The sequence below is a fragment of the Pelodiscus sinensis genome, unplaced genomic scaffold, assembly GCF_049634645.1.
Source record: "Pelodiscus sinensis isolate JC-2024 unplaced genomic scaffold, ASM4963464v1 ctg108, whole genome shotgun sequence".
Classification (NCBI taxonomy): Eukaryota; Metazoa; Chordata; order Testudines; family Trionychidae; genus Pelodiscus; species Pelodiscus sinensis.
Window position 1 is genome coordinate 158527 of NW_027465888.1, and position 21443 is coordinate 179969.

At 67.2% G+C, this 21443-nt stretch overlaps 2 protein-coding genes across 3 annotated transcripts; both read right to left on the bottom strand.

Annotated features, from left to right (window-relative positions):
* Positions 1–16: 16 nt before the first annotated feature.
* GSK3A (glycogen synthase kinase 3 alpha) lies at positions 17–7413 on the bottom strand. The gene is made up of 11 exons (XM_075916031.1): positions 7197–7413; positions 4017–4204; positions 3856–3939; positions 3478–3588; positions 3270–3400; positions 2907–3013; positions 2729–2826; positions 2463–2558; positions 2189–2375; positions 2020–2112; positions 17–1862 (listed from the first exon to the last, which is right to left on the bottom strand). Exons 1-11 carry the CDS (start codon positions 7396–7398, stop codon positions 1795–1797), a joined length of 1365 nt encoding a protein of 454 aa, XP_075772146.1. The 5' UTR covers positions 7399–7413; the 3' UTR covers positions 17–1794.
* A 1839-nt stretch (positions 7414–9252) lies between these two features.
* On the bottom strand, positions 9253–19846 carry LOC142824295 (ETS domain-containing transcription factor ERF-like). Of its 2 annotated transcripts, XM_075916033.1 has the most exons (5): positions 19788–19846; positions 18823–18898; positions 12045–12279; positions 11606–11721; positions 9253–11424 (listed from the first exon to the last, which is right to left on the bottom strand). In XM_075916033.1, the coding sequence occupies exons 2-5, from the start codon at positions 18881–18883 to the stop codon at positions 10307–10309; spliced, it is 1530 nt and encodes a 509-aa protein (XP_075772148.1). In that variant the 5' UTR covers positions 18884–18898; positions 19788–19846; the 3' UTR covers positions 9253–10306. The 2 variants fall into 2 exon arrangements, with proteins under 2 accessions (XP_075772148.1, XP_075772147.1); XM_075916032.1 differs by lacking the exons at positions 18823–18898; positions 19788–19846 and adding an exon at positions 16881–17028 and having other exon boundaries at positions 9254–11424.
* Between the last annotated feature and the right edge of the window lie 1597 nt (positions 19847–21443).

Sequence of the window (21443 nt, forward strand, 5' to 3'; positions counted from 1 at the left end):
GAATTGGTGGGGTAGGGTGGGGGGAGGGGAGCTGGGCTCTTTCCCACAGCCGCCTTGCTCTGAAGCAGGGTTGGGGTCAGCAAGCCAGCTTGGGAATGGTATTGCAGTGGAAGTCCCCCCTCCGTCCTGCCCCTTTCCCAGGTGCTGTGGGGGCGAGGGAGGGAACTGTCAGCAGTTAGTGGATGGGCTAATGGGGCAGCCAGCCCGGCACTGCTCACGGGGGAGCCATGGGGCTAGCGCGGTCTGATGGGGCTGGCTGGGCCCCTTTCCTGCCTGTGTTCTGGGCCCAGCAGCCATCAAGCAACTGGTGACCCGTCACTTCCTGTCTTGTCCCTCCCTTCCCCCCATTCGCTGGCAGGGCTACCCCAGCACCCAGCTCTTCTTGCCCTGCCCCAGCCCTGGGAGAAGGGGAGCAGCAGGCTCCCCCCCCAGCTGGCCTGTCTTGGGGGAACAGGCACAGAGCCTGACCCTGGGGGGTCTCAGGACTGAGGGCAGGCGGGAATCCCGGAGCCCTGGCTGGCTGCCCCCTGTTCCTCCCAGGGCGGGGCAGACCCCCCAGGGCTGTGTCTACATTGGCATCATTCCGCACAGAAACACGCTGCCTGCGTCCACTGGGGGGAGGTCTTGCCCAGAGAGATCAGGGCTTGTGGGAGAGCCATGACGCGCCCGCTCGGGGAGCAGCCCTCGTGCAAGAGGCCAGTGTAGACAGGCAACAGGAATTCCTTGCGCAAGAAAAGCCCGTGGCTAAAATGGCCGTCGGAGCTTCCTTGCACAGGCGCGTCCACACGTAGCCCAGTGCCAGGGGCTCCCGCCAAGAGCCCAGAGCAGTGGCCAGGCCAGGGCAGGAACCAGGGGCCTGGGCACTAGGGGAGAGGCTTGGAGGTGGCACAAGCAGCATCAGACACAGCCAAGGGCGCCCTTTGACCCCTGCCAGCAGGGCCAGGCTGCACCTTGGTTGCTGCAGGGGGACAGAGTCCAGGGCTCCATACCACCAGGCTTGCCCACTGCACCTGGTGCAGGGCTCCCCCCCCCCCCCCCCCCAGGGGCCAGCAGTGCAGCTGGGTGAAGTGAGCTCCCCCCCCACCGCCCCCGTAGCCCCCACAGCCTTTCATGCCAATAATTTATTGAACCGGTGCCTGTACAGAGCCAGAACGTGAGAAACTAACACACGGGGGGGAGGGGGGGGGCACACGGCTTAAGAAAACCCCTCTATGTACACAGCGCTCAGTAAAAGAAAGGGGATGGGGGAGGGGTATTTACAGGGGAGGCAGGAGGGGAGAGAAAGCCTCCCCTCCCCCAGAGAGCTGTGCCTTGAATGGGGGGAGGGGGGAATGCCCAAAGGTGGAGGGAGGGGCCCCTGGGGACACATCTATCCACAGCCCCTCCCACTACAGGATCCCACAGGCCCGGGCACTGGAGCCGCCCTGGGAGGGGGCTTGTTCCCAGCAGACAGGGGAGGGCCAGCCCCTGCCCCCCACCCTCCCCACACAGGGCAGCAGCACAGGAGACAGGGGGGGCATTAAAAACCAAAAGCAACTTAAAATGCAGAGGCCTGAGCCCTCCAGCCCCGCAGCAGCCAGAGCCCCTCCCACGGGGGCTGTAAAGTAGCATGGCCAGGCCCCCGCACCGAGGCCTCGTGGGTTAGCGGGGGGCAGCCTCTCCTGTGCCTGGCTGCCCCCCAGCCAATGGGAAGCAGGCGTCACGTGGTCCATGGGCACCGCCCCCGCCCCGTTCACAGTTCAGACAAGTCCATGGGGTGGGCTGGGGGTGGGAGGGGGCCTGCCCCCCAGCCCCTCAGGACGCATTGGTGATGGGTCCCGCGCCGTCACCCGGCGTCGCCTGGCTCCTGTCTGTGCCTGCGCCTGCGTGGAAGAGAGTCAGTAAGACAGGGCCGCCCCCTCTCCCCAGCAAGGCCTGGGGCAATGCACCCCAGCCCCACCCTGCCAGGCAGTATACCCAGCATGCACTGCAGCCCAGCCCAGGGAGAACTGGGGGTCAGAAGGACTGCCCAGCACTCACCGTGTGTGGCAGAGGTGCATCCCAACAAGCTGCTCTGGGCCCGCAGGTGGGGCGGGATGAGGGAGGGGTTGAGAGGGGGCTGGATTGCCAGTTCTGTGGGGGGAGAGCAGAAGGTCAGTCGGCCGCTAGCACGCCCTCCCTTCCCCCACCCCCACCCCCCGGCACTCACCCACAGGGCTGAAGTTGAAGAGGGGGGGCAGGTCGCGCCCGTTGGGCAGGCGGGCAGTGGGTTCCCGCAGCTCGTCGAAGAAGGCGTTGGCGCAGGCCTCCAGCGGGGAGAGGCGGGTGGCGGGTGTGTACTCCAGCAACCGGCTGCACAGCGACACAGCCTCCAGCGGGGTGCGCGGCTTGAACACCTGGGAGGTCCGGGGCAGTCAGTCTGGGCACAGCTCGCCTGCCAGAGCCCCACACCTGCCCGCCCCACACAGCTCCTCCCCCAGTACCTTTAGCCAGGGGTGTGCTTTGATCTGGGGAAACTTGAACTCTGTGTAGTTGGGGTTCATCTCCCGGATCTGCTCCCGCGTCGGCGTCCCCAGCACCTGAGGGGGGCGCCTGTTACGACCACGTCCGTGTCCCCTCGGCTCCTCCCAAGCAGCGTGCCCCCCCACCGCCGTTACTGCGGCAATGGACCCTTCCGAGGTTCCAGGCGTGGCCCCTCCAGGAGGGAAGCAGGGACCCCGAATTCTGGGCTCCGTGGCTCAGAGCCTACCTTGATGATTTCCACCAGCTGGTCCACTCCGCTGTCCCCAGGGAAGATGGGCTGACCCAGCAGCAGCTCGGCCAGCACGCAGCCTGCTGACCAGATATCTGGGAAGGGACAGGGGCGTCAGGACTCCTGGGATCCCCCCTCGCTGCGCAAGGGGGCGGGGCTGGGAGGAGGAGCTCACCTATGTTGGACGTGTAATCGGTGGCCCCGAAGATGAGCTCCGGGGCACGGTAATAGCGGGAGCAGATGTAGGAGACGTTGGGCTCACCCCGCACTAGCTGCTTGGCACTGCAAGACAAACACCCATCGAGAGCGGCCCGGCCCAGCCCTGCCCCCCGTGCGCAGGCGGTTCAGACCCCCTGGGCGGCCCTCGCTCATGCGCAGCAGGACAGCTGTGCAGTCGCCTTGCCAGGGCCCTAGTGCGAGCGCTGCCTGGCGCACAGGCACACCCCCTCCCAGGCCCCCATTCATCGCACGAGGGCCTGAGCTGCCCTGCAGTGTCCCACGAGCCCAGGGCCTCTCGCACAAGGGCCCCAGCCCCCACCTGCCGAAGTCGCACAGCTTGAGCACGGCCGTGTCGGGGTCCACCAGCAGGTTCTGGGGCTTGATGTCGCGGTGGCAGACGCCCTGGGAATGGATGTAGGCCAGGCTGCGGAAGAGCTGGTACATGTACACCTAGGGGCAGGGGGAGACGGTCACCACCCGCCTGCTCCCTGGCCCCGCCCCCGGGCCCCGCCCCGCCGCCCACTCACCTTGACGTAGATGACAGGGATGGTCTGCTTGGCCTTGGTGAAGTGGCGGGCCACGCGGTACACCGTCTCGGGCACAAAGTCCAGCACCAGGTTCAGGTACACCTCGTCCTTCTGCAAGGGGGCTGGGTAAGCGGGACCCATGGCCCCCCCACGACCCCTCCCACTGGGAAAGGGAGCTAGATGCACCCCACTGCCCTACGAACTCTTCACATCTGGAGAGTGCCGTGGGCCCAGACAGCACCGCCATCCCCATGGTCCCCCCAGCCGCTATTCAGACCCCGCCTCATCTGCAGCAGCCTGCGTGGGGCTCCCCCGCCCCGTGGGGCTCCCCCCAGCCCCTCCAGCTGCCCCCCCCAGCCCCTCCAGCTGCCCCCTGACCTTCTCCCCGCTGGAGTAGAAGAAGTAGCGCAGCCGCACGATGTTGCAGTGATCCAGCTTGCGCATGATCTGCAGCTCCCGGTTCTGGGGGGACACAGATAGGCTGAGCTGGGGGGCATGGCAAGGATGGGCCCCCCAGCCCTCCCTGTCCCCAAGCTCACCTTGAAGCGCTTGTCCTGTAGCACTTTCTTGATGGCCACCAGCTCCCCCGAGTCAGCCAGGCAGGCCTGGTAGACCACCCCGAAGGAGCCATTCCCTATGACCTTGATATCCGAGTAGGAGACCTCTTGGGGGCGCTCTGGGCCCTGGCCGGGCGTGGCCACCACCGTGCTCACCTTTCCGCTGTCCCCTGGGGACGGGGAGCGGGTTAGAGATACAGCCAGGGACACCCACCCCAGCCCCTCCTCTGCCCCCTGGGGACTGGGAGCAGGTTAGAGATACAGCCAGGGACACCCACCCCAGCCCCTCCTGCTGCCCCCTGGGGACGGGGAGCGGGTTAGAGATACAGCCAGGGACACCCACCCCAGCCCCTCCTCTGCCCCCTGGGGACTGGGAGCAGGTTAGAGATACAGCCAGGGACACCCACCCCAGCTCCTCCTCTGCCCCCTGGGGACGGGGAGCGGGTTAGAGATACAGCCAGGGACACCCACCCCAGCCCCTCCTGCTGCCCCCTGGGGACGGGGAGCGGGTTAGAGATACAGCCAGGGACACCCACCCCAGCCCCTCCTGCTGTCCCCTGGGGACTGGGAGCAGGTTAGAGATACAGCCAGGGACACCCACCCCAGCTCCTCCTCTGCCCCCTGGGGACGGGGAGCGGGTTAGAGATACAGCCAGGGACACCCACCCCAGCCCCTCCTGCTGCCCCCTGGGGACGGGGAGCGGGTTAGAGATACAGCCAGGGACACCCACCCCAGCCCCTCCTGCTGCCCCCTGGGGACTGGGAGCAGGTTAGAGATACAGCCAGGGACACCCACCCCAGCTCCTCCTCTGCCCCCTGGGGACGGGGAGTGGGTTAGAGATACAGCCAGGGACACCCACCCCAGCCCCTCCTGCTGCCCCCTGGGGACGGGGAGTGGGTTAGAGATACAGCCAGGGACACCCACCCCAGCCCCTCCTGCTGCCCCCTGGGGACGGGGAGTGGGTTAGAGATACAGCCAGGGACACCCACCCCAGCCCCTCCTGCTGCCCCCTGGGGACGGGGAGCGGGTTAGAGATACAGCCAGGGACACCCACCCCAGCCCCTCCTGCTGCCCCCTGGGGACTGGGAGCAGGTTAGAGATACAGCCAGGGACACCCACCCCAGCCCCTCCTGCTGCCCCCTGGGGACGGGGAGCGGGTTAGAGATACAGCCAGGGACACCCACCCCAGCCCCTCCTGCTGCCCCCTGGGGACGGGGAGCGGGTTAGAGATACAGCCAGGGACACCCACCCCAGCCCCTCCTGCTGCCCCCTGGGGACGGGGAGCAGGTTAGAGATACAGCCAGGGACACCCACCCCAGCCCCTCCTGCTGCCCCCTGGGGACTGGGAGCGGGTTAGAGATACAGCCAGGGACACCCACCCCAGCCCCTCCTGCTGCCCCCTGGGGACTGGGAGCAGGTTAGAGATACAGCCAGGGACACCCACCCCAGCCCCTCCTCTGCCCCCTGGGGACTGGGAGCGGGTTAGAGATACAGCCAGGGACACCCACCCCAGCCCCTCCTGCTGCCCCCTGGGGACTGGGAGCAGGTTAGAGATACAGCCAGGGACACCCACCCCAGCCCCTCCTGCTGCCCCCTGGGGACTGGGAGCGGGTTAGAGATACAGCCAGGGACACCCACCCCGGCCCCTCCTGCTGCCCCCTGGGGACGGGGAGCGGGTTAGAGATACAGCCAGGGACACCCACCCCAGCCCCTCCTGCTGCCCCCTGGGGACGGGGAGCAGGTTAGAGATACAGCCAGGGACACCCACCCCAGCCCCTCCTGCTGCCCCCTGGGGACTGGGAGCGGGTTAGAGATACAGCCAGGGACACCCACCCCGGCCCCTCCTGCTGCCCCCTGGGGACGGGGAGCGGGTTAGAGATACAGCCAGGGACACCCACCCCAGCCCCTCCTGCTGCCCCCTGGGGACGGGGAGCGGGTTAGAGATACAGCCAGGGACACCCACCCCGGCCCCTCCTGCTGCCCCCTGGGGACTGGGAGCGGGTTGGAGATACAGCCAGGGACACCCCTACCCCCACCCTGCCCTTCCGGCTAGGGATGGGCAAGGGAGGAGCTAGAAACACAGGAGAGATGCCCCCAACCCCCACCTCCCTTCCTGCTGTCCCTTGGAGTCGAGGGGGCAGTTAGAGGCATGGCCAGGGAAGCCCACAATCCTGACCTTGGAGACTGGGGGGGCAGAAACTCAGCCAGGGTCCCCTCTCCCCCATGATCCCATCTTCCCAGGGTCCAGGTTAGAGAGCCAGAATGCCCCACCCCCCACCAGCCCCAGGGCACATCTGCCACTGGCCTCTCTCCACTGCCCACACCACTCAGCCCCAACCCCTACATCTCCCCTCCGTCCGAAAGACACTGACCCCAACAGCCTCCCCATAGCACCACCACTTCTCCTGCTCCAGACAGTCCTCAGCAGGCAGTGACCACCCCAGGCGCCTCCTGCTCAACTAGTCCCCAGGGGGCCTCTGCAATGCCTATGGAGAAGCCTCAATCCTCACCCCAGGTACCCCCCCGCAGAGAGATGGGGTGTCCAGACGGGGGGCTCAGCCAAGCCCCTGAACCCCAACACGTACTGTCCATATCTAATGAGAGAGCCACTCACCAGCCTCCTGGCTCCTAATGTGACCCAAGAGCAGAGCCTGACCTCAGCCCTTCATTAGCTTCACCCCAGCTCCCCAGAGCCCCCTTTCCCCAAACAGTGGCTCCCTAGACCCCCAACGACTCTTCCAGCCCAATGCACCCAGGAATCCCAAACCGCCCTCCAATGGATGCCCCTTCTGCCCCCCGAGCTCCCTGGGAGCTGGGCACTTGGGCAGCCTCCCAGCTGCTTAGCAAAGCGCCCAAAGCTGGGTTTGTGTTTCTAAGGGTGGTGCCCATCCGCACAGGCCTCGGTGCGCAGAGCAGCATTTATTCCACACATGGATCACAAAATTATAGGGAACATTGACCGCCCTGTTCCGCCCCCCCCCCAGCTCAGCCCCCCCGGGAATCACCCCCCCCCCAAACCTTCCCCTCGGGGCCACTCGCCCCCCCCCCAGCCCTTCCGGCCTCCCGCCCCACAGCGCCCGGGGCCCTCGACTCCCAGCGCTGCACTCGTGGGACCCCCCGGCCCCCCCGCAGCCCGGCCCCCCCGCTGCCCCCCCCACTCACGGCCGAGTTTCAGGCCCGGCGGGAAGGCCCCGCCGCCCCCCCCCGGCCCGGGCCCCGCCGCCCCCGCCTTGCCGCCCGGCGCTGTCCCCGGGGGGGCCCCGGGCGGGGCGGGGGCTCCGGGGCCGGGGGGGGCCCCGCCCGAGGCGGTGTCGGCGAACGAGCTGGTCCGGGGCCGGGAGGGGCCGGCGCTGCCGCTGCTCATGGCGAGGCCGGACGGGGGGGGGGCGGGGGCTGCCGGCCTGCGCATGCGCCGCCTAGCCCCGCCCCCTGCCGGCCGCGCGAGCCGCCCGGAAACCGAGTCCGGGCCACGCCCCCTTCCACCGCGCGGGTCGCCGGGAAACGGAGTCCGGGCCCCGCCCCCTTCCAGCGCGCGGGCCGCCGGGAAATGTAGTTTCCTGAACCCCCGCCCTGAGGTCAAAAGCTCCAGGTTCCTGCCCCCTGTTGGAGCGCAGGGCCCCGCCCCCAGGGGGACGCTGCGGTTTCCAGCCCCCCCCACGTGGTGCCCCAGCGCTTCCACCCCTCCCCCCGCTCCCGGGCGGGGGCAGCAGGGCCCGGAGATCCCCCCCCCCGCACCCCCCAGGGCACGAGCCCAGCAGGCGGGGAAAAGACCAAAAGCTTCTGCCCCGCGGGGGGAGCGGGGGTCCGGGAGCGTCCTGGGCTCCAAGCCTGGCAACCCCCCCAGGGGCCATGGGGAGCCGCTCCCTGCCCTGGGGCACGGGGGGTTCTAGGTGTGACCTGCCCTGGGGCTCGGGGGGTTCTAGGTGTGACCTGCCCTGGGGCTCGGGGGGGTTCTAGGTGTGACCTGCCCTGGGGCACCGAGGGGGGGTTCTAGGTGTGACCTGCCCTGGGGCACCGAGGGGGGGTTCTAGGTGTGACCCTGCCCTGGGGCTCGGGGGGGGGGGTTCTAGGTGTGACCTGCCCTGGGGCACCGAGGGGGGTTCTAGGTGTGACCCTGCCCAGGGGGGTTCTAGGTGTGACCCTGCCCTGGGGCTCGGGGGGGTTTTAGGTGTGACCCTGCCCAGGGGGGTTCTAGGTGTGACTCTGCCCTGGGGCACCGAGGGGGGGTTCTAGGTGTGACCCTGCCCAGGGGGGTTCTAGGTGTGACTCTGCCCTGGGGCACCAAGGGGGGTTCTAGGTGTGCCCCTGCCCCGGGGGGGTTCTAGGTGTGACCCTGCCCGGGGCACGGGGGGGCTGCTACGTGTGACCCTGCCCGGGGCACTGGGGGGGTTTCTAGGTGTGCCCCTGCCCTGGGGCACAGGGGGGGGCTGCTCCGTGTGACCCTGCCCGGGGCACCGGGGGGGGGTTCTAGGTGTGACCCTGCCCTGGGGCACGGGGGGGGGCTGCTACATGTGACCCTGCCCGGGGCACGGGGGGGTTCTAGGTGTGACCCTGCCCAGGGCACGGGGGGGGGGGTGCTAGGTGTGACCCCGCCCTGGGCACAGCGCAGTCGGGGGCAGGGCCAGGCTAAGCCACATAGAGGGCTGTGGGTGAGAGGTGCAGTCTGAGCTGGGGGGCAGCAAAGGAAGCTACCCCCCCCACACACACCCCCATGTTGCTAGGAGACCCTGCCCACTTCCCAGAACAGATGTGGCAGGGGAGCCAAGGCCTGGGGGCTGCTCCCCCCCCCATTTCTGACTGCCCCAGGAGCTAGGCAGTCATGCCTGTGGGTCATTCTGGGCTGGGTAGCGGGGCTCCGGCTGGCCATGCCAGCGCCCAGCACCCCTAGGGGAAGTGGGCACCAGGCAGAGGTGGAGCAGTGAACACCCAGCAGCAGCAGGGCAGGCGGGGGTGCCGGGGGAGCCAAGAGGCCAGTGCCCCAGGCAGCTGTGAACTCCTGCTCCTAGGGAGGTCATGGCATGGAGGGGTGGAGTTTGAGAATCCCCCCCCCCCCAGGCACAGACTGGGACCCAAGGCCAGAAACTCAGCACCTCTCTCCCCATCCCGCCCACCCAGAATAGCCCCTTCCCCCGGCTGGTGCTACAAAGAGGAGCAAAAAGCCAGGAGGTTTCCAACTCTTTTATTGGCTATTTTATACATTCGTGACCCGAGCCGCCCGCCCCGCTGTACAGGAATTGGAATAAGGCCCCTTCCCCACTGGGCCCACACAATGGCATCTGCCCCCTCCCCTGACACCCCCATCCAGGCCTGGACACACAACTCCCTCCCTGGGATCAGGAGGTGAAGCCCTGCCCCCAGGAGAACAGGGTGGGGGGGTAGTTCCTGTCACGCCCCAGCCACACCCCCAATCAGCTGGGGTCCCACTCGGCCTGTGGGGACCCCCTTATTCCCCATTCTCACTCGGGGAGTGGCTCCCGGTACTGAGAAGGGGGAGAAATGTCAGTTTAGGCCCCGCCCCACTGGGGAGGACATGGGGTGCCTGCACCTCCCACCCCCATTTCCCAGAGACAGTATTTCAACAGGCACTTGAGATCCACCCGGTCCCCCGGGGGGCTCAGGCCAGCGGCCGCACCCCCCACCCATTTTTGGTTATTTAAAGCCAGCTCTAGCATCCCAAGCACCTGCGGCCCCCAAGCTCCAGAGCACCCCCTCAGCAAGAGGCCGTACAGCTCCGTACAGACCAAGCGTTGGGGTGGGAGGGGCTAGGTCTGTAGGCCATGGGGCACTATAGGTCTCAGCTCTCCCGAAGGCCCCCCCATATCGGGGCACCACAGGGCTGGGTTCCATTTCTGATCCCACCAGACAGACTAAAGAGTTTCTTGTGCTTGAAAGCCCGTTACCCCACAAGTGTGGGGCGAGGGGCACGGAGCTCCTCCAACATGCCCCCGCTTTACGATCAACCCCCCCACAAGGCAGCGACTGGATATAAACGAGGGGATGGGAAAAGGTTAAAAACAAAATTCTACATGATATAAATTCCTGGGGTTGCCCCCCCTTTAAAAAAGAGCCCCTGAAAGGAAAGCTGCCCCCGATTGAAAACCATCCCCCCAAAAATATAGAGAGCTGTATATCGAAGTACAAACAGCGGCGCCTCCCCTCCAGCGGACAGGGCCCGGGAGGAGGCCAACAGAGTTAAGGCAGCAGAAGACGGCCCCCCAGCCCGCCCCCCAGCCCGGTCCGGCCCTGGGCACACGGGGGGCCCCGGTCTGGCTCTACGAGTCCTTGTTCTCCAGAGAGAGCTGGGCTGTGGCGTGGGGCAGGTCGGTGCTGACACGCCGCCCCCCCCCGGCCGAGGCCTCCTCCCCCTCCCCCTTCACCTTCTTGTCGTCCGTCTCCTCAGGGCCGCCCCCCCCGCCCGCCTCCAGCCGCTGATCCTCACTCCAGCGCCGCTTGAAGCGCAGCTTGAGGGGGATGCACTGGGCACTGGCCTCGCCCTGCCGGGGGGCCGGGACCACCAGGGGCTCCCCGGCGGGGGCGGGGGGAGCCTTGAACACCTCCTCGTCTTCCTCGCTGACGTCTGTCACCTCCACCGTCACCTCCTCCTCCTCCGACTCGCCCTCCGAGATGGGTTCCACCTTGATGCAGGGCACCCGGGGCTCCGGGGCGGCCACCTCCCCGGGGGGCGCTGGCGCCTTGTCCCGGTTGCGCCGGCCCAGCGGGGGGGGCTGCAGCTTGAATTTGAAGGGGGCGGGGGGCTCCTCGGGCGGGGGCGGCTTCTCGGGGCGCTGGGGCTGGGGCACCAGGATGTGGGGGTAGTGGAGGAAGGCCCGGGGGCTCAGGTGGTAGTTGTAGACACTCTGGGTGTGTGCCTGCAGGTACCGCTTCATGTCCTCGGGGTTGAAGGAGAAGTGGGAGCCGCCCGGGTACATGGGGCTCAGGGTGGGCGAGGGGGTGTAGTTCACATGGGTGGGAGTGAGGGGCAGGGCGGGCGAGAGCTGGGGGGGCAGCAGGGCGCCAGGGCCGGCCATGGGAGACACCGGGAAGGGGCTTAGGGGCTCAGGCCCACGGGGCCGGGGGTAGGCACGGAAGAGGCTGTCGTGGGCCAGCCGGGGGTGTGCAGGCAGGGGGGGACCACGGAAGCCGGCCCCCTCCCCTGGGCCCCGGCGCCCCTCCTCGCCCAGCGGCTCCTCCAGCTCCGAGGTGGCCGAGGTGGCGTCGCTGCAGTCGCTGACGGAGCCGCGGGCCAGGCGCCGGGCCACAGCCGAGAAGACGCCGGGCGAGCGCAGCTCCTCCGCCCCGGGCGACAGCAGGTCCGACGGCGTGGAGGGGGGGAAGCGGAAATGGGAGCCGCCCGAGGGCACCGGCGGGGCGCTCTGGGGCACGGGGCCGCCTGCCATGGGAGAGGAAGGTGAGGGGGGCTCCTGCCACCTACCTGGCCCCTCCCCACTGCAGCTCCGCCCCCCCATGCCAACCCAGCCCGCTGCCGGACTCCCACCCACCAGCAGCCCTTCCCTGTCCCCCTCTCCCATCGCCCACACCCCCTGCCCCCGGCCAGCCCCGCGGCCCCTCACCTGCCATGCCCATGTCAATGAAGGGGTAGTTCACCAGCACCAGCTTGTTGAAATTGAACTTGTAGGTGAAGCGTTTGCCCTTGGTCTTGTGCAGGATCCGCTTGTTGTAGTAGTACCTGGGGGGGAGAGCAGGGGCTGTCAGCCCCCCAGCCTGGCTCGCAAGCCAGGGCCAGGGGCTAGGGCCAGGGCTGGGAGCCTGGATCCCGAGATCTCGCAGGGCTGGGAGCCCCGACTCCTGGCTTCTCCCCCGAGCTCGGGCAGGCCACTGGCATGTGCCTTGCCCCAGACAGGGATGCAAAATCCCTTTCCGTGGTCAGCCCCCAAACGTTACGTTTAAGCGGTGGGGTGGGGGCAGGCGAGGGGGCTGTGGCCCGGCTGGAGCTGCCCTGGCTACCGGTTATCCACCCGCCTGGTCCCCCAGGGCCCCGCTGCCCCCCACCTCAGCGCCCGGCTCAGCTTGTCGTAGTTCATCTGGGGCTTGCACTTGCGCACGCCCCAGAGCCGCGCCACCTCGTCGGGGTCCTTGATGACGAACTCGCCGTAGTCGCCCTGCCAGGCGATCACGTCGTGGTACTCCTCCTTGCGCAGCAGCTCCAGGATGAAGTGCCAGAGCTGGATCTGCCGCGAGCCGGGGCTCGACTCGGGCTTGTAGGCCCAGTCGGGGAAGGCGAACCCTGCGGGCGAAAGGACGGGCTGGAAGCCAGCACTCGGCACCAGCCCTCGAGTGGCCGGCTCCCAGAGGCGCCCCAACAGGAGGGCAGCGGGGGCTGGGAGCCACGACTGCGGAGATGAGCAGGTGGAAAGGGGCTAATGCCCCTCTGGCAAAGGCGTGGGGGTCACCCAGCACCTGCCAGGCTGCCCAGGCCTCCAGCCCGGCCCCCCACCCTGGCAAGTAGTGCCCCCCCTCCGGTTCAGGGCTCACGAGAGGTCCCTGCATGCCCAGGGTGGCTGCTTCTGGGACGAGGCCAAATCCAACCCCCCATGGGGGCACAGCCTGAGCACCCCCCAGCCCTGTGAGACGGGGTGGGCAGCGGAGTTCAACACCACCCTGACCACCCCTTCACGACTGAGCCCCCATCCTAGCAGGGGGCAGCAGGCCAGTGTAAGGCCTCGGGCGGCTGAACCTCTGCACCTGGTAACAGACAACAGGCCATTTCCCAGCATGCCTTGGGGCTACCCCCCATACTGGCCTGTCTCACCAGCCCTGATTGGTTCAGCCAGCAGCCCCCAAGCTACAGGGGCCCCCCCACTGCCCCTCACCCTTCTGCTGCTCTCCTGCTACAGGGGGCTGGGCGGGACGGTGCCTCCCACCTGGCCCAGCGGGGGGGGGGGGAGAGAAGGTGACCCCAGTGGTGGGGGGGTGTCCTTGTACAGGGGCACAGCCCAGCCCCCCACCCCCCAGCAGGGGGGGGCGGTTTCCCATTTCCCAAACCCCAGGCGCTCAAAGCGCATCAATAATTCAGAGCCTCTGTAATGGAGGCCAGGCGCCGGGGCGGGGGGGCACAGCCGCAGACAGAGCCATTAGAGCAATGATGTCACCCCGCTCTGGCCTAGCCCCCCATGCGGGTGGGGCAGAGACCCCCCCCACACACACACCTCTGAGCCAGATGCAGCTCCCACCCTTGGGGGCCAGGATACCCCAATGCAAACAGGCTGGGATCAGAGGAACGTGGGGCAGCACCCAGCCCTGCCCCCCAAAGCACACAGGGGTCACCCAGCCTCCTGCCCCCCCACTGGGTGCTGTGGGGCCTCGCAAACACATCCCATCCGCCCCCCTCCAGCTTCCAGTCTCCAAGCAACAGGCAACAGAGCGAGCAGAGGGCTAAAAATAACCCGCCGGGAGGCCGAGGGAAGGAGCGGGCTGGGGAGGGCCCTGGCACCCACAGGCCCCCCCCCGGCCCGCAAGCCAGGGATCCAGGTGCTCAGGGCACCTCCCCTGCCCCACCCCGCCAGAGTCCCATCAGGGATGCAGGCATACAAGGGCCTTTTCCTTCGCCTCCTGGACACCAGCCGGGGGCCACCCCAGAGGTGGCTGCATCCCAGGCGGGCGCGAGAGCCCTGCAGCACCAGCCCCCGTGCCAGTAACACATTGGCACGAGGAGCCGCTGGCACCAGCCTCCCCCCCCAGGACGTGGGGTAGCTCTCCTGCTACTCCAGAACACCCAGTGGGACTGCCCGGCTGGGGCCGCAAGTGGGCCAAGGTGGAAAGGAGGAAGAGGGGCCAAGGGGTCCCCAGCTATCTGGCTGGAAGCTCCCCTCCCCCCACTCTCCCTGTGATCGTGGGGCCGGCCGGGCCCCTCCCCCCGCAGCCTCTGACTCAGCCCCACTTACACACAGGGGCCTGTTCTTGCTAATTAGCCCGGGGAGGGGGGGCTCTGACATCAGCCGCCCGCGGAGATCCTGTGAATGGGGTCACTGTTCCCCGGCTGGCGCTGCCAGACACGCGGGGGGACCCCCCCATGGAGCCCTCCCCAGGTGTGAGAGCTGGAGGGGGGCGCTGCACACCCACTGCGACTTTAGGGAGCAGCACAGCCCCAGGCCTAGGGGAGCTGAGAACCCCCCTTACTGCTGTAGGGCCGGAGCCTGAGGCTTGGCCCCCCGGGGGCACCCCCACTCCTATAGCTGCCCAGGCCTCCATGAAGACTCAAGACTGGATATTCCTAGATCCAGGCCCAGGTGAGAGGAGATTGGGGGCCGCATTTGAGCCCCCCAGCAAGGAACATTCCTGCCCCCCCCAATCCCAGGGCCCTCCACCCCTGCCACCCTGTCCCAGGCTTTCCAGTGCTGTTCATTGCCGCCCCCCCCCCCCCGTGCAGTCCCAAGGGTGTGCGCAGCCTGTGTCCCCCCCCACGGCAGAGCCAGCTCAGCCCCAGTGACTAAGCCGGGGCCCACTCTTGTCCCGGGTGCCCACCTCCCGCCCATGTCCCCATCCCCCGCTAGCTAGGGAGGAGGCGGGGGGGGGGGAGCACAAAACCACCGTCTGCTGGCAGGCGCGGCCCCCGGGTCTGGCACGAGCCGCCGGCAGCCTGGTGCCAATGGGTGGGAAGGCCAGACGCCGGGAGGGGGGCACCGCCACCCACCCACCGGGCCGCGCCAGCAGCCCCCCAGTTACGGAACCCCACTGCCCCCGAACAGCCGCTCCCGCAGGGGCTGGGGCGAGTCCAGGGGGCTGGGGGCTGGATTTGCCCGGCCCCTGCCCACACACAATGCACAGACTGTTCGCCACCCAACTTTCCTTCCAAGTCTCAGCTCCCGGCCAAGCCCGCCCCCCTCCTCCCCCCCGGCATTTTCCACTGCTCCCTAAGTGCGGGCATGTCTGGGGCGCAGCCCGGCCCGGGGGAGGGGGCAGGGGCGAGACGCTTCCCTCCTCGGTGTGGGGCAGAGCCCCCACGCCCAGCCCGGGGGGGGGGAGATTTGGGCGAGCCGGAGTGGGTGGGATCGGGAGTTGGGGGGAGAAAGGCGGCGCTGTCACTTTAAGCGCCCCCCCAAACCGCACCACCTCTGAGTAATGCCTGGAGCCGGATCGAATTCCACCCCCCTCCCGAATATTACATCACTCCCATTCCAGCAGCCTCCGGCCGGGGGGGCCACAACACAGTGTCTGCGCGGGGGGGCGGCCGGGGGCAGAGCCGAGCCCCGCGCCCGCAGACCGCGCTCAGAGCTGGGGGGCACGCCCCAGAAAGGGGGGGCGGTCTGGGCTGTGATTTCTGCGGGCGGGCGCGGGATCTGTCTGTCCGTGTCGCTCTGTCCGGGCGCAGGCGAAGAACTTTCCCAGAGTCAGAGGCAGGAAAAAGTTCTGCAGCCGCCGCCGCCACCTCAATTATGGGGCGGGGGGGGAGCGGGGGGGGGAGACAAGTTTGAACAGAAGCGAGAAGAACTTCAAAAAACACCCAGATTCCTGGAGACAATGGGGCTGGGGTGGGTGGCGCCAGGGGGGGAGGGGAGCCCAGCACCAACCAGCCTGGGAGAGGGGAAGGGGGGAGGCCAGGCCTGTGCAAAGGGAGCCCCCCCCCACCCGGACAGGCAAGGGGACGGGGCATTTTCAAGCGCGGAAGCTACTCAATGCCCCCCGGCCAAAGTCCAGCCACAGAGTGAGCAATGACCCCCCCCCCCGCCGCACTAGGTTTCAAGAAGCGGCTTCTTCCCCCCCCTACAAATCCAGCTCAGCCACAGCCCAAACGAGCCCCCCCGGCGCCCCCGGGTGTATTTAAGGTGGTATGATCACCGTTTGGATTGGGGAGGGGATCTAGGTCAGCGAGAGGCACAACCCCCCCTTTTCGGGGTGGTGGGGGTTAAAGTCCAGCGTAAAAGGTTGGCGATTAACACCCCCGCCCGCCCCAAAGAGGACAAGATTGGAGCTGGGTTTAAGGTGGTATCGTCCTCGTAAGGATTAAAAAAAAAAGGGGGGGGGGGAGCGTTCTAACCGGCTCTGTCTTCCCGCAGGGGACACACACCCTGCCCCCCAAGACAAACACGGGGAGCGGGGGCAGATTCTCCCCGGCCCCCCTCCCCCGCCTGGCGCCACCTTAACGCCGCCTTGTTTGTCGGAAACAAAAAGTTCCTTTTCGAACGTTGAGTTTCCAGTTCGGAACTTTGCAACTTTTCTCTCCCCGGGACCAGGGAGGGGAGCGCGGGGGGAGCGCCCCCCATGGGCCTACAGCTGGGGGGGCTCCTGCCCCGCGGGCGTACCCAGAGGTGCAGCCCCCCCGGCAAAATAAGGCGCCCTCTGCTCCCCATAGACCCCCCCACTCCACGAACTCCTCATTCCCCAACCCCCCATCCAGCCTCCCCCAGGCGCCGGAGTCATCCCCGAGCCCCCCCGCGCGGAGCACCGCCCCCCCTCGCCGCGGCAGCAGCCGGGCCCGGGAAATGCAACAGGTCCCGCTGCTCCACCGCAGCCACCCCCGGCGCCCCATAAGTCGTGGGGACGAGAGTGGCGCCCCCCGCGCCAGGACCCACCAACCGCCCGCCCCCCGCAGGGGCTCCAGCCGCCACCATCACTAGTAAGCTCCGATCCTCCCCGCCGCCCCCGGCCCCAGCTCCCCGCCGTTTCTGTGCCCCCCAGGACTCCTGCCTCGTCTTCCTCCCAGCCCCCCACTTCCTCCTCCCCTCGCTCCACACGCGGCTCCCCAGAACACGTTGCATCCAGGACACCCCCAAGCCACGCGCTCCCCGCCCGGCCCCAAATCCCTCAGGACCCCCCAGAGGGCCCCCCAACCCTAGGACCCCTCTAACTTCCCAACCCCACGTGGGCCCGGCCCCCCGCAGTCCCCACCTGCGTCCGCTGGGGTCTTCATGGCTCCTGCGCTGCAGCCGCCGCCGGGTCGGTATCGGTCTCTCCCACCCCCCCCCCCTTGGTCCCCCCCCCCGCCCCTTCCCGGCCTCATATGGAGCCGGGACGCCCACGCCCCCTGCAAACACGTCACCGCCGCGTCGCCATGGACACTGATCCCGCCCCCTCGACCGGCTCCGCCCACAGACGCCGGATGGGAGGGGCGGTTTAAAGGGGCGGCTCAGGGAGGGGGCAGAGGGGGATCGGGCCGGGTCTGGGATGGGGAGAGGCGGGCTGGTGGCAGGGTAGGGGAGTATCTGGAGGCTCAGGTGGGGGCCAAGGCTGGGGGGGATCCGGGAGCTTGGGGGGGATCAGGACAGTGGGGGACCCGGAGCTCCGCACAAAGGTGCTTGGGACCAATGAGGTTTGGGAGGGGGAGCAGGGCGGGGGGCCTGACAGCCACAGGGTCAGGATGTGGGGGGAGCAGTGGCCCAGGTCCCCGGACTGGGCAGGCCCTGGAGATCTGGGCTAAGGAGAAGGGGGAGCAGGGGCTGCTGGGAGTGGGGAGGGACAGGCCTGGGCCAGTGGGCTAAAGCTAGGACAGAAAACAGAGCTGGGGAGGCAGGGCAGGAGTGGGGGGCCAGGGGGCAAGAGAAATGGGGGCGGGAGGGAAGAGACATTGGTCATTCGTTGCTGGCTGTGCAGAGCGGGCGAGGGGGGCAGTGCCCCGTAGAGCTGGGCATGGGGGTGCGAGCGAGGTGGGGTGCAGGCTCTGGGTGTCGCTGTCATGGGAGCTATGCTAGGTGGGAACATTTGTGTGTCTGCGTCTGGCAGCATGTTGGGGGGGAGGGCACATGGCTGCTGTGGACTGTGTCTGTGCGTGTGTGGTCTGTGGTGTTGTGTCCTGTCTATCTGTGTGCACCTGTGTCCTGGCATTCTGTGTGGGTCTAGGTCTGTGGCGTGTCATGTATCCGTGTGTGTGTGTCTGTGTCCATGTGTATGCATGTTGCGTGTCCATGCACATGTGTCTGTGTGCGTGCCGTGTATCCATGTATGTGTGCATGCGTGTTGTGTGTCTGCCTGCATGTGTGCCTGTGTCATATATTATGGAACAGTCTGGCTGGAAGCGACCGTGAGTCCTGAGCGGGTGCTGCCCCGTGCGTGGAGCCAGGACCCATCTGTCTGTGTGGTGTGTGTGTCTCTGTGTGGGTGGTGTGTTTCCGTGAGTCCATCCAGCTGAGTGCGTGTGTGGGTCTCCCCGGTCCCCTCCCCCGGCTCTGGCCCACGTGGGGCCCAGCGGGGGTAATTATAAAGGTGTTTGTTTTCGATTGCCTCATTTAGACACAAGTGGCTTTTGTTTGGTGTGTGCACGTGTGTGTGTCTCTGTGTGTGTCTGATGCAACCACACAGCACTCCGAGAGTAGGAGCCAATCCCCCTCGCGGGGGGGGGGCACAGCCCGGGGTCTGAGAGCAGGGGATCAGCCCCCCCAGAAAGGCCCAAATGCTTGGTGGGGTGGGGAGGAGAGGGGAGGGCACCTTCTCTGAGCCCTAACAAAGAGCCAGGGTCCCTGGTAACTGGCTGGTTCCCGGCCTGGAAGCCGCTGCCAGGGGGATTTTGTACCTGCGTGTGCAAGCTAGAGAGGGGTGTGCAAAATGGGATGGGGCATAAGCAGGTGTGCGAGAGAAGGGGGTGAGCATGTGTGTGAAGATGTGTGTGTGCAAATGGAGTGAGCAGGCATGCAAGGGCTGTATAAGTGGGTGTGCAAAGGGGTGAGCGTGCATCTGCAGGTGCCCGTGCAAAGCAGGTAAGTGTGCACACGGGCCACAGGAGTGGGTGTGCAAAGGGAGGGGTGGGGCTAGCTGGGAAATCCATGTGTGCAATGGAGCATGATGGCCTGGGTGTGTCTGCTTCTTTGCACACTCAGCTGTGTCCCCCCCCCCTTACCTTGCCCTCTCCAGGTGGCTTCCTGGTGTCTGCTCGCCGGGGCTGGGCACCTGCAGTGCATGCCGCAGGCGGGGTCCTGGTGGGACACGAGGGGAGTCGTTACAAGAGACCCAGGGCGGCCAGCTCCCTCCCTGGCACCCCTCAGTGCAGCTAACCCGGCCTGCCCCCGGCGCCCCCTGCTGGGAGAGGCTGGAGTAGCTGGGCGCTCCCCTGTGGACTGTGTGCCAGGGCCACCCTGCCCTAGGGGACCTGTGTTGCAAACGCCCCCCCTGCCCCGCCGCCTGAGCTGCCCTTGTGCCTGGCGGAGGGAGAGGGGTGCGGAGCAGCGGGCCGGGCTGGTGCCGCCGATTCTGGGCCCTGGGTATAAATAGCTCCCTTATAAATAATGCAGCGTGATTCTCGCTATAATTATCGGCTGGGAAGCGTGTGGCCGGGCGGATGCATTAGGCACAGCGCCCCTGCCCCTCCCCCACATCCCAAACACCCCCCCACCCTCCCACCCTCCGGTGGAGGGAACTGGTGAACCAGAGCCCAGGTAGCCAGTGATCACAGCTCCCCCCTCCGCTCCCCGCCAGTCCAAAAGTGCACTGACAGGAAAGGAGAGTGTCAGGGCACTGCTGAGGGGAAGCTCACAGCACCAGCCTCTGGACAGGGCACTGTCGCAGGGAAGCTCCCGGCTCAACTTCCTGTGATTTCACAGGGCTGTCCCTCCCTCTCAGACAGCATGGGGCATTTTTCCGCCCCAGGCATCTCGTCTCCATTATGTAGATGGGAAACTGAGGCACGGGGGGGGCAAAGGACTTGCCTTCTCTCAGCCACTGAGTCAGTATCAAAACCCCCAGGAGTCCTGGCTCCCAGCCATCTCTAACCACTAACTCTCACTCCCCTCCCAGTGCCAGGGAGAGACCCCAGGAGTCCTGGCTCCCAGCCCCCCCAAAGAGTAGGAAAAGCCCCAAGTCACTCACGGAGGAAGGCAGCGAGGAATAGCTGAATGTGGCAGGCGTGTGAAGAAGCGAGTCGGGGGATCCCTTTCTGGTGCCCCCACCCTGTGGGGAGGGACAGCGCCTGGGCGGGGGAGGGGTTCTTTAGCTCCAGGGTGGAGTTTCCTGGGAAGGAGGGAATGACAGCATGCACGGGGGGGGGGGGGGGGGGATGCACGAGGTGGGGCTGGCGCGGCTGGGTGGGTGCCGGCAGCAGAAATAGACGCGGGAGGCAAAAGGAAAAGTTTGTTCCTGCCGTTGAATTAGCAGGGGCTAAAAACAGCTGCTGGGAAATCTGGGCCTGTCCCAGGCCTGGGGAGCTGCCAGCTGGCCCAGCCCCGGCCCAGCCCTGCCCTGCCCTGCCCTGCCGCGGCTGCCAGGCTGCGGGCAAGGCAGAGTCCTCGCACCCGGCTTCTCACGCACAGGGGATCGGCACATGCCTGCAGGGCCTCACATGGCCACAAGGGTTGCCTGGCACCTGCATGTGCCCCGGCGTGCTCTCGCACGTGCGTGCCATGGTGACCAGTTGCACACTCGCGGGCATGGTCAGGCATGAGGGGGCTCTTACACACTCATTTGAACAATCAAGCTCGCATGCAGGCATTCGCTTGCACACTCATGCATCCATACTCCTACACCTACAGGCCGATCGACAAACCTGTTGGCTGCTTTGTGCCATGGCTGGGGCACTGCTGTGGGGAAGTTCACGGCACCAGGGTCCCTGTCGGGGGGGGGGGGCACTGCTGCATGGGGTTTGCAACACCAGGGTACCCAGCTGGGGCACTGCTGTGGGGAAACTCGCAGCGCGGGGGCCCCATCTTGGCTTGCAGAGGGAGAAGAGGTCTAGAGGTAGGAATGGAGGAGTGTCTGGGGGGATCTGGGAATTGGGGGGGAGTAGGGGGGAGCAGGGATACAGTTAAGGAGGCAGAAGAACACCCAGGGAGGTTGGAGCAGGGCACGCCCCCCCTTTAAAATGCACTAGCCCTGTCCCCCCAGGCTGGGAAGAGAGCAGCGGGGACGGGTTCTTAAAGGGCCAGCACAGGAGCAGAGCACAAACCCTGCTGGGGAGCGTGTGGGTGTTCTGGAGCGCTCCTGGGGGCGGGATGCAAGGTCCCTGCACTCTGGGCAGCCTGGGAGGTAGAGTGACGGGGTCTGCCAGCTGCCCTGGCAGGGTGGGTTGACGTGTGTTGCTTCCACTAGTGGGTGCATGTGCACGTGCGTGGGGGTGGGGGGTTGCACTGCACACACCGGAAAGGCAGGTCCAGTGCAGCCGTGTCCCGGTGGATTTGCACTCCCTCTCAGGCAGAGAGCGGCCTCGCACGTATCGGTGTCCATGTGCGCGTGGAGAATGGCCCTGCATGCGCGGTGCGGGTGGGGAAAGTTCCATTTCCTGCACCCGGGGGGGGATCGCACTACATGCAGCGGGGCTGGGAGGAGTGCACGCGCCATGTGCCAGTTTCCCTGCGTGCAGCTGGGCCATTTCGTTGCACTCCCTGGGGCAGGAGGGCGTTGTGCTCCATGCGCCGCCTGTTCTGCACACGCGTTTTGGGCACAGGTGCAGGAGACGTGGCGGCGTGTGCACTGGCGCACGTGCACTGGCAGGGTGGTTGCCTTCCAGGCACCTGGCCTGTGCAGGGTGTT